The following is a 12,665-nucleotide window of genomic DNA, read 5'->3' as shown; positions in this document are numbered from 1 at the left end:
CCGCTGGTGTGATCGCCTGGCAGCCAGCGGCTCTGCTGGAGCTAGCATGTCCTCCCCTCCCACTCTGACCCTCCCTCTTCCACCAGATCAGACCGGTAAGTTACACATAATAAACAGAGCATTTCCGGTTACAACCTTCAAAAGAAACCCTCGTTGACGACCATGTCGAGTTGAATGAGTACTATGAATCATGATGTAGGCTGCATGTTTTCAAACTAAATAACTTATCACCTCAGTGTGGTTTGCATGCATGGGCTGTTGGTTGCTGAAAATTGGGAATATTGTTTCAACAGTCATGCAAATAAATAAAGTTATTGAATTTATTTTGAAAGCAAATTACTCCAACTTCTAGTATTATTCTAGCCATGTTTGGCTAGCTTGACGCAGCTCCCTCTTGGCCCTGACTGCAGCCAGCTGCAGCAGCTGGGAGAGTCGTACTCGTCCCTAGGGACCGGAGGGCAGTGTGGCACACGTCTCTCTCCAAATTTGCTGCTCCAAATGAATACCTTCGGTGTAAAGGGGCCAACATCCGCAATGAGGACCGCAATGGAAATAAGCTGTTAGCTTTATTGCGTTTTTATCCTTTTGATAATGGTGGGCCTGTGTATGTATATATGTATATTGTATATACTGTGTATTCATTATCAATAAAGAACTCAATCAAAAAAAAAAACATCTTCAGCCTTCACATTTTTGCTAAAGAGACACTGCGTCAGTTTGAATGGAGAGGATGGAGCATCTCCAGAAGTTTTCAGAAGATTGCATCTCTGTCTGTCTGTCTGTCTGTCTGTCTGTCTGTCTGTCTGTCTGTCTTTTGATCTCGCACACATACAGGCCATACAGGCACAAACAGTCGCACCATGTGACAGGCCATATTCTGATTACGGTATGCTAATATAATTGCTCCCTCTAGTGTCCAGCATTTCAATGTGCAGAGTCTATCGCCTGCAGCCCTGCATCGTCCGCAACCATTGACTGTATATAATATCTCCGCAACTCAGTCTAATCTATTCTAATCATTAGATAGACTGTCTATCTAATGACGAGATAGATTAGACAATTTTATTTTTTAGATTCTAATGGACCTTTTTCACAGCAGCCAGGTTACATTGCATCACATGTGTCTAAAAGGCAGGGCAAGCACAGGTGCAACCAAAACATTAATGAGGGCCCCAGCACTGGAGCACCTAAATGGATCAGAAGTTGGAAACCCTATTGTTTTGGTTGCACCTGTGTTTACCTGCCTTTTATACACAATTTGATGATGTGAAAAGGTCTAATTAGCTTAGCCTACTGTTTTACTCTTCAAATTAATTAGATTGAATTGGTATTAGCAGTCCAGCTACTAGCCAATCAATAACACAATCGCTATATGCCCATAGACTGTGTAGTTACCGGTAATGGTGAATTAGTCTGAGTGCTTATTTTTCAATTGTCCACTATGACCCTGACCTCTTTTGTTATTGATGTAGCCTAGTTGATTGTTCTACTGCAGGGAACAGTTTCAACAGAAACAGGAACAGGATTGATGAAGAGGATGACTCCATGAATCACACATAACTCACATAATGTCAACAAAAACACAAAGACATGAATATTCATCACCGTTTGGTGTCATGGCTGTGACTTTTTATCTTGCTTCATTGCCTGGGTTTTGTATTTCTTTCTGTGTTGTGGTTCCCTGTCTACTCATTCTCGTAATTCTACGTGTAGGCTAGGCTATATGTTTCCTGTCTGCCCCAGCTGTGTCTCATTTGTAATCAACCTGTATATTAAATCCCCAAATGGGGTTTGGAGAGACACCATGATCCTCTTAGTGGCACTGGCAGGTAGTCTCACCTCATGACAGTATGTGGTTTCTCAGTGGTTATTCAGTGGCAGCTGCTAGTGGCACGCAGTGGAAGCCTGTCGAATTTCAATGGCAGCCTGTGGAATTTCAATGGCAGTGGCACACGGTGGAATTTCAGTGGCACACGGTGGAATTTCAGTGGCACACAGTGGCATTTCAGTGGAACACAGTGGAATTTCAGTGGCACATGGTGGAATTTCAGTGGAACACAGTGGAATTTCAGTGGCACACGGTGGAATTTCAATGGCACACAGTGGCATTTCAGTGGAACACAGTGGCATTTCAGTGGCACACGGTGGCATTTCAGTGGAACACGGTGGAATTTCAGTGGAACACGGTGGAATTTCAGTGGCACACAGTGGAATTTCAGTGGAACACAGTGGCATTTCAGTGGAACACAGTGGCATTTCAGTGGAACACAGTGGAATTTCAGTGGCACACAGTGGCATTTCAGTGGAACACAGTGGAATTTCAGTGGCACACGGTGGAATTTCAGTGGCACACGGTGGAATTTCAGTGGAATTTCAGTGGCACAGTGGAATTTCAGTGGAACACAGTGGAATTTCAGTGGCACACAGTGGAATTTCAGTGGAACACAGTGGAATTTCAGTGGCACACGGTGGAATTTCAGTGGAATTTCAGTGGCACAGTGGAATTTCAGTGGAACACAGTGGAATTTCAGTGGCACACAGTGGAATTTCAGTGGAACACAGTGGCATTTCAGTGGCACACGGTGGAATTTCAGTGGCACAGAGTGGCATTTCAGTTGCACACAGTGGAATTTCAGTGGCAGTGGAAGGTAGTGACACTAGCTGCCACTGAAATACCACAGGCTCCACAAACCGTCACGAGGTGACACTACCTGCCAGTGCCACTAGGAGGATCCCGGCCTTACTGAGGGTTTGATCACCGGCTGCCTCGCTGTCATGCATTTGGGTCCTCACTACACCTCCACTGTGACATTTTATCCATCCTGCAGTGTCCTGTAGCAGCATCCAAAATACTGTGCTTGATACAAACAGTGAGACAATGACATACAATCTGCACAAAACATTGCACGCACCCACACAGGTACATTCACACTCAGACAAGGGCTGGCCCCATTTCGTAATCTAATTGAATTGGACGGAGGAGGGTTGGGGCCCTATGGGATCATTTTGTCTAGGGCCCAGGCAAGATAGGTGGCGGCCCCGCCTTTGTTATGTAAAGCACTTTGTGACTAACCTGTTTAGGTTATAGGCACCTTATCAATACATGGACAATGCAGGAACCTATGCCAGGATCCTATTCGTTGACTTCAGCTCGGCGTTTGACACAATCCTCCCAGCCCTGCTACAGGAGAAACTCTCCCAGCTGGGCGTGCCCGACCCCATCTGCAGATGGACCACAGACTTCCTGACTGACAGGAAGCAGCACGTGAGGCTGGGTAAGCACATCACTGACTTTCGGTCCATCAGCTGCCCAGGGTGGTGTCCTCTCTCCCTACTTCTTCGGTCTGTACACCAACAGCTGCACCTCCAGTCACCAGTCCGTCAAGCTCCTGAAGTTCGCAGACGATACCACCCTCATAGGGCTCATCACAGACGGAGATGAGGCGGAATACAGACAGGAAGTTGACCATCTGGTGACTTGGTGCAGTCAAAACAACCTGGTGTTAAATGCTCAAAAACAATGGAGATGATTGTGGATTACAGGAAGCACAAAGCCCCACCTTCCCCCATCACCCTGGGTGACTCCCCAGTCAACACTGTGGAGTCCTTCCGCTTCCTGGGGACCATCATCAGCCAGGACCTAAAATGGGAGCTGAACATCAGAGCTCTCACCAAGAAGGCACAGCAGAGGATGTACTTTGTACGGCAGCTGAAGAAATTCAAAGTGCCAAAGGCCACGATGGTGCACTTCTACTCCTCCAACGTTGAGTCCATCCTCACCTCCTCCCGCCTGGTATGCTGCTGCCACTCAAAAAGACATCAACAGACTTCAGCGCATCATCCGCTGCGCTGAGAGGATAATCGGATGCAACCTGCCATCCCTCCAGGACCTGCACGCAGCCAGGACACTGAAGCGGTCTCGCAAAATCATGGCTGACCCCTCCCACCCTGGCCACAAACTCTTTAAGACACTCCCCCACGGCAAGAGACTGAGGTCTGCCAAGACCAGAACCACCCACCACAAGACCAGCTTCTTCCCAACCGCCATCAGCCTCACCAACAAGGCCCAGAAACCCCTTCAGCCAAGGGCCTCACCAACAACCATCCCCCACACACAAACTCACTACCTCCTCCTAAACTCAACTGAACTCCCCCCTCCCATAAAACTGGAACTCATACTGTATCTAATTTAATGCCTGTCTAACTGGGACTGGTAAATTGATGTAAATTCCCTGGCCTGCACATTAATGCCTATTTAACTTAGCCTGTAAATTTAATGTACATTCAATGTAAACTCTTATCTAACTCTGACTGTAAATTCATGTAAATCCACTGCCTATTTAACGTATATTTAACTCAGTCTGTAAATCTCATGTAAATCCAACGTAAATTCATATTTATCATCCACAGAAAACTTCACCACTCATGTACCTATTGTATATATTGACTCGATTTGATTTGATTTGATTGCACTTGCAACCTTGCGATTGCCATTAGTTATCTTCCTACTTCTTATCCCTGTATATTGTTACGCTGCATACAGACACTAAGACAAATTCTTCATATGTAACTTGCATACTGTGGCAATAAAAGTGATTCTGATTCTGATTCTGATTCTGAATACATTTGATTTGACTTGGACATTGCTAAATAAACCGCCCAGGGCCGGGGCTTCAAACCAGTGTACAATAAATGAATATAAATTAACCACTAGTTTTGTTGATTGAAAAGTGCAGTGCTGCATCAGGTCAATAGGAACACAGTCTGCACTGTGACTCGTAGTTCATCTGTAGTATTAGCCTTTTCACTTCCCACCCAAGTCACCCATTTTGTGTCTAAAAGGCAGGAAGTAACACAGGTGCAAGCAAGACATTAATTAGGGCCCTGGCACTGGAACACCTAATTGGATCGGAAGTTGGAAACCCTCATTAATGTCTTGCTTGCACCTGTGTTACTTCCTGCCTTTTAGACACAAAATGGGTGACTTGGGTGGGAAGTGAAAAAGGCAAATGGATGAGTTGATCCAGTCCTTGAGCTGCTGTGCGTTGGACAGCTGAGTGACAGAGTGATGGACTTGTGAAAGGCTCTTGGATGAGCCGCTCCCGACATCAACAGGCTCCCCCAATGGCTGAACGTAAGAGTGGCAGTCAGTGACTTTTACGAGACCCCAACCAGCCACATTCAATGAGTTGCATTGAATTTAAAATTTTAATTAAATTAAGTATTGAATCATCTCCCTAAAATGCCTTAACACAGAGGCTTTCAAAGTTGGAGGCGGGCCTCCCCAAGGGGCGCTCCAAACAGTTTCAAGGGCTCAGTGAATGGCAGTGAAAAAATATTACATTAGTTATGTATTACATTAGTTATCAGAGATCACATAGAATAGCCTAAATGTATGTGGTTTGGTTGAAGAGATGCTCAGAGATGTTCGGAGATGCAGTAGTTTTGTGGATATTTTTTTCCACACTTTCCCAGAGTCAGAAACTAATAAATGCCTTCAGCTTTTTTCCATGTCTTTGGTGTAGTCTGAAGTATGTCAAACAGCAATATCAGGCTATCTTTTCACAATTGTTGAGTGCCTACGGGATCAAAGAACATACAGTAATCATGACCAGCATGCAGGAATTTAGCAAAACTACACAAATAAGCTAAGTGTGTGTGTGTGTGTGTTGGGGGGGGGGGGGGTCCAAGCTTTGTCTGAGGGGAGGCCCACAGTCTCAGACAGTGGTGGGGGCCCGCGGCCTCAGTGACGGACGTCTCCTCAGCTTCAGATCGGACCCAAAGCCAAGACTGAGCAGCTCATCTGCGGCTCTGGTGCACTTAGGGACAGAATTAATTCACCCCCCCCCCCCTCCCCCCACTTTATTCCCCAGACCAAGATGCTCCTCCTGCACCTATTTAAAGAACTAATTAATGTAAAAGAAAATAAGTTGCAAGTGCCAAGAACATCTGATTCTGGCCTCTCGTAAATAGCGTGCTGATTGATGACTTCCTGGCTCAGTTTGATTTGTTCCTGTCACAGTGATGTAGGGTTTCTGGCCTCGGCTACAATGTCAGATCATCATATTTCACTCACACACTCCTTGGTCCCCTTGAAAAGGTGGCGTATTGACTAGCTATTGATTTAGTGCCGACTGGCCCCTCCTCCCAGCCCCGGGACAGGATAAATATATTGACGTGATGGATCTGAGGCAGTGGAGCGCTCGCCTTGCCTGACGGAGAGTTGGTAGTCAGTCTTTGGTTTGGGACCATACCTCCAGTGTCATGGATAGAGCAACGACTGTGAGCTTCTGCTCAGGGCTCCTGGGCTTGCTGCTGCTGCTGCAGGGGGCGCTAAGTGTGGAGGGGAGGAGCATACTAAACCCTGGTGAGTGTGAGCTACTGGTTTGATGATGGGGCTATAAACTAGGACTATGAAAATGTGTTAAAAGTTATTTAAGATGTTTCATGTTTGACAATGCTGCAGGCAACCACTCTGTCCCTTATTGCCAGTCATGTGCCGTTAGTTAAATATTTGTCAAAATGCAACAGGTTGACACATAATAGCTGTGTACCTAGTTTATGTGCTCTTTTAAATGGTTTATGATGCTTAAAGATGCATTTTTATTTTCTTTGCTTATCCAGGAAACCATGTTTTTATTCCAAAAGAAGACACAGATGCCCAGAGCAAGATTCTAGCACTGCTACTCCACAAAAGCTTAGTACCTGTTGAAAGGGACGATCCTCTAGGTGAGACATGAAGACATTTTTTGAAACTGATACCCTAAATAATTCGAATGTATTGTGAAACTGATACCCTAAATAATTTGAATGTATTTTGTGCCTGGATGACTAGTTTTCTTATCTGCAGGTGTTGAGCTGGCCAGTAAATTAGCTGAGTTAGAGGAGGTAAGGCGATTTTAATTCGCTTCTGTTTTAGGTTCCAAATGTGTAGTGTGAATATACTGAGTGGGAAGGGCTATGGCATGTCTTCATAATTAATCACATCTACAGTCCTTGTTTATTTCATTTTCTACTGATTACCTTGTATACATAAAGTATGCTGCATGCAAATAAAGAAACCTTTGAAGTTCAATCCACTTAAGGCTCACTACGACAGCCATTGAAGAGAATCTATTGAATAGATACTGAGACGATGGCTATCTTACTGTCTTTAACATCTGTGCGTCCAGCTGCAGGCTCTGAGGGACCAAGTGGAGCTGGAGAGGGAGATCACAGCCAATGTGTTGGCAGAAGGCAAATCCATAACCAGGAAGAGGGGGGAACGTAAGTTGCTTTAATTACATCTGCACTTAAAAGCACCATACATCCTCTGACAACAGATTGATTAAGTTTGTGATTGATTGATTGATTGACAGCAGATTGATTAAGTTTGTGATTGATTGATTGATTGATTGGTTGGTTTTCTTTTCTTTTTGTCTCATGCACACAAAGTGCCCAACCCTCGTGGGTTTACAAGATGCCAAATTTACCCTTGCAGTGGTCAAACAATGCAATAGCTTTCAATACAGCTCAATCTTAAACCAAATATTCTGCCTTCTCTCACACGCCTGACAAATAAATTATACAAAGGTTCCCTTTCTGAAACACAACTCAAGTTTCTCCATAGTTGTCCAACTTAAAGAAATCAACATTTTATTAAAAAGTGCATCCCTTACATCCTCATAGGCAGGACAGTAAAACAAAAACATTAACCTCGTTCTCAATTTCACTGAACTCACACAGCTGCCCTCTGGCATTAAACCTGCCGGACGGTCTGTAGGGATAATGGTACAATACCTGAACCTAACTGTGCACACAGAGACCTTTCTCTTTTGTTCCAGTTAAACTTCACATAAGGTTGAACACTGTAGCTATCTTTTATGAGACAGAGTCGGTAATTTTTGTTTATACCTACGTTAACAGACCACTTATCTTTATACATGTACAATAAAATGTTTCAAATTGTTACCATTCTACTTATAAAATGTAGACATGTAATAAATATGTAATGTGTTATTCAATAATTCACTACAAGTGTTTTTCTTGTCCATCTGCAGCTTGTTTCTGGAAGTACTGTGTGTGAGACTGACGCGGGACAAGAAGGAACACGATGAAGTCAAGCTGCAAAATCCAACATAGCCTTAAGACTCACACCACCAGTAACATGGAATACTAGTTGCAACTAATGGGGATCCAGTTAACAAATAAATATAAGCCAACTGTATCTTTTCCAGCAATATAGAGTTGTACCATAACCAATACCGCCCTTCAGTGGTCATTTAAGTGTCACTGCATTGAGGTCTCCTGAGAAGTTTTAGGACTTTTGGCTTAAATAACCCACTACTGACTGGAAATACTTGAGATGTACTACTCCACCTGACTATTGAGACAGCTATTAGGAAATACCTTACCAGGGACATTATCTTATCATTATGTCACCCTCTTGTGGCAGCACTGGGCACAACTCCCCCCCTACCCACAACTGTCACTGCTTGAATAATGCACTGCCCTTTATTTTGTGAACTGAATAAAGTTGTCATGTGAATCTGTAACAGTAATTTCTGGGGTGATTTCTTTTCATCTACATAAGCTGCCCCACCCCAATGTGTTACCAACACTTTCTCTTTTTACATTACATGTATAAGTGTTCAGAAAGAAGACAACTGTTATATCACTATCCCCTACAAAAATAACAAAACTAGAAATATTCAAAATATTACTGAAGAACATTATGTGACACAGTCTGGTGAAACCTAAAATAACCTTGGCTTACTTGTTATGCAAAACACACACACACACACACACACACACACACACACACACACGCGCGCGCGCACACACACACACACACACACACACACACACACACACACACACACACACACACACACACACACACACACACACACACACACACACACACACACACACACACACACACACACACACACACACGTAAATGTTCACATGCACAGGCATGTGTGTATGCAAACACACATCTATGCATATGCTAAACATAATGTGTACAGTATAGTGAAGACTTTACTCTAGTTGTTAAGGAAGTCACATATTTCCATGAGCATGTTTCCAATGTAACTAGACATTTCTGGATTATCTGTAAGAAAACTTGACATACATTTTTTATACACTTCTAAAAAAAAATCTACCCAAATTCTGCCCAAAAGTAATAGTTTTTTAGTTAACTTACTTGTTTAACTTATTTCATTATTGTCCTTTCATATTTTTAAACTCTTGTTGATGACTGGTATCGGTGGGTCTTTCCCTTTTAGCCATTTTTGTGATACATTGAAGAAGTGTTGGCAAATCAAATAGACACCAAATATGGACTGTATAGTCTGCAAAGAGAAGAGACTTATCTATCTAACTACATTGTTTTATTACAGGCATCAGGCCTGCTGCAAAACATCCTAACTGACATGCTACAGCAGTAAGTATTATCAGTTCAGCTCACACAGGAAAGATAAGTCCAGAGGAAATGAACCAGCATCCTCGGTGTCATATATTCATAGCAAAAGACACAACTTGACCATAACATTGAAGGGACCATCATGGATTCTCACTTGAGCGGTGGGTAAAATGTTTTGCTTCTATTCCATTTAATATTAGCTGCAGATCTTGTTTTTTTTTTACACAGAAAAGTCACTTCAGGAGAGAAAACAGCTTGATTTTGAAAATTTAATTCCAGATTTACATGGCAATAAACATGAGTGTTTACTGTATTGTCAGAGTTTGAAGAAAATATGTCAGCCTTTCTCAGATTTTGAACACAATGTGAGACCATACACCATAATCTGGCTGATGCTGTCAAGTACATTCCACATTAGATCACAATGTGTATTTATTTCACTTCGACAGGCACTTTCTGGATGATACTCTTCCTCCTCACGTTGCCACACCTGACCTGCACCACCACCTGCCCCAGCAGCTGCCGGTGTGATTCTAAAGGTGGTGTCCAGTGTGTCGGCTCCAGCATCACAGACATCCCAAAGCAGATGCCTGTCCGCACATACCTCTTGCAGCTCAATGACACAAACATGAATGTCATAAATGAGCACAGCCTGGCAAACCTGGACTTGATGTTGCGTTTTAGCCTAGAGTACAGCCACCTCCACACGATCCATCCCCAGGCCTTCCACGCTGCCCCACAGCTCAAGTCTGTCAAGCTGTCTTTCAATGATCTCTCCAGCCTTCCCAATAGAGTCTTCAGCCCACTGACCAGTCTGGAGCAGCTCTTTTTAGATGGGAACCAATTGGAGACCATAGAGATGTTGGAGGGACTTGCCGGGCTGCTGGTCCTAGACCTCAATCGTAACAAAATCACTAGCCTTGCATCAGATGTTTTCAATGGACTGACCAACTTAACCTTTCTGAACCTTGGCAGGAACTCCATCAAAGTGCTTCCACCTACCATCTTTCACTCCTTGAGTAACCTCCAGCAGCTCCTGCTCTATAACAATGAGATAGAGAAGCTAGAGGCTGGGATCTTTGATGAACTGGCTAATCTCAGGGAACTGAAAATCCACCACAATCAGGTTGCCAGCCTCTCACGTGAAGTGTTCTGGTCTCTGGGCAACCTCGAGAAACTCACCCTGTCCTACAACCAACTTCAGGGCGTTCCAGAGAAAAGCTTCTACAACATGCCCAAGCTAAGCAAGCTCACCCTTTACAATAACCCTCTATTGTCTCTCCCAGATGAGCTGATGGGTTACATGCCTTACATGACAGAGTTTTATCTGCATTACACGACTCTCACCACGGTTCCTGGCAATTTGTTTGCTAACATGTCTGGGCTGCTGAGGCTTAACTTACATTTAAATGAAAAGCTGAGGGAGTTACCTTCAAACCTGTTCTGCTGCCTTCCCAACCTTCAGAAGCTCTCACTGAAGTCCAACGACCTGCAGCACCTACACCCAGACCTGTTCTCCAGGCTGACCACACTGGGCTCGCTTCATCTTAGGGACAATAAGCTGCAGAGCCTACCAGAAAACATCTTTCAAGACCTCGCAGGGCTTTTTCTCATTGACTCGAAGAATAACACTCTCAAGAGTCTTCCAGGGGATATTTTCTCCTCAAATAGAGGTTTGAGGGAACTTACTCTGAGTGGCAACCCTTGGGACTGCACTTGCAGCATTCGAGGCATTGCAAGATGGATACGACTTAACAAAGGTGTGGTTCTTGCAGGAGAAGATGGAATGTGCGATAGTCCAATGTACCAATTACGTCGCACCCTTGGCTCTCTGCGTGACGAGGAGTTTAACTTTTGTGATGGTACAACAGTCCCCACCATCATCAGATCAACGCCAGTTACCACCTCAACAAGCACAGCTGCCACCCCTGCCATCAGATCAACGATGCCAGTCACCACCTCAACAACCACAGCTGCCACCGCTGCCACAGCATCGCCATCCATCCGTACTGTAAGCAGCGCCCTGCCAACAGATGAGCTACTTTCCACTACTGAGACTCCCCCAACTCTTTACCGCTCGCCTCCTTTCTATGGCAAACTGGTGGTTGAGCTGGGCTCTGAGTTTGTCCACCACACCCGTCACCAGGGCTGGGTCTACGTGTGGACTCTTCCTTCGGATGCAGCCTATGCCGGGTTCCTCATGTCGATTCACATCCTTCTGGTGGCCATAGGTGTGTTCCTTATCCTTGCCGCCATGTACGGCATGTATCGCCTGAACAAAGCCATGGTTCAGATAGCCACACTTGAGGGTGACGAAACATGATATCAGGCCGGATGAGGACGGAGAGTCAAGAGAAACAGGAAGTGAACTCTGGGCTGACTCTGCCTCTGCTTTCCCCCAGGCTGCAGTTTATACACAGTGACTGATACTGTACATGTGGATTTTCTTTATGTTGTCTTTAGTTGTAGGCTTATTTGCTTGAAGTACTAATATAACATACAATACAAATGATTTGTTTGTTTGTTTATTTGTTTCTTTCTTTCTTTCTTTCTTCAGAATCAGAATCAGCTAAAGCGAACAAACAAGTACAGCGATCATATATAAAGCAAGTTAGCGGCTATTTACATTATATACAATGAGTGTGATGTAGAGCTATAAATATGTAAGGAATAAAGGAAGGAATAAAATAAAATAAATAATTGTAAACCTATGTACAGTCTATGTAGCCTATATGTAAGCCAGACTGGATTGTAAACAAGGCTATAAGTCAGATATTGCACCATTGTTTATCGTTCTATATAAGTAAAGCTATGGGACAGAAATTGCAGTTATTGAGACACAGCTTTATTACACAGTTAACACGTTTCACCTTAGAGAAGTGTGTGTGTGCATGTGTGTGTGTGTGTGTGTGTGTGTGTGTGTGTGTGTGTGTGTGTGTGTGTGTGTGTGTGTGACGTGTGTGTGTGTGTGTGTCAGGGGGATTATGTGCAACAGGTAAAGTGATTCAAGTGCACAGTGAAGTGTTCGAATGAAGTGATCAAGTAACTGGTGTAAGTGTTCAGATTTTTCTTTCTTTTCTAAAAGTTGTTGCTTTAGTATTTTATGACAGTTAAACTAAAGATATGCGATGTTAAAGCAGAGCCAAGCTGATGTAGCCCTTATAATAAATAGTTTGTTGATATTTGTTTCCATCTAGTGGTGTAAGCTTCAAACTACATGAAGAGACGAAAGGGACAGATTCAAATCAACATCCTC

At 43.9% G+C, this 12,665-nt stretch overlaps 1 protein-coding gene across 1 annotated transcript; it reads left to right on the top strand.

Moving 5' to 3' along the window:
- Nucleotides 1-9,869: 9,869 nt before the first annotated feature.
- LOC310786129 (uncharacterized protein) lies at nt 9,870-11,736 on the top strand (the record flags this gene model as incomplete). The annotated part of the gene is made up of 1 exon (XM_083647304.1): nt 9,870-11,736. The coding sequence occupies one exon, from the start codon at nt 9,870-9,872 to the stop codon at nt 11,730-11,732; it is 1,863 nt and encodes a 620-aa protein (XP_083503430.1). The 3' UTR covers nt 11,733-11,736.
- Between the last annotated feature and the right edge of the window lie 929 nt (nt 11,737-12,665).

This window comes from Poromitra crassiceps, assembly GCF_964638095.1.
Source record: "Poromitra crassiceps genome assembly, chromosome: 12".
NCBI classification, from domain to species: domain Eukaryota; kingdom Metazoa; phylum Chordata; class Actinopteri; order Beryciformes; family Melamphaidae; genus Poromitra; species Poromitra crassiceps.
This window is presented reverse-complemented; position numbering and strand designations above follow the sequence as displayed.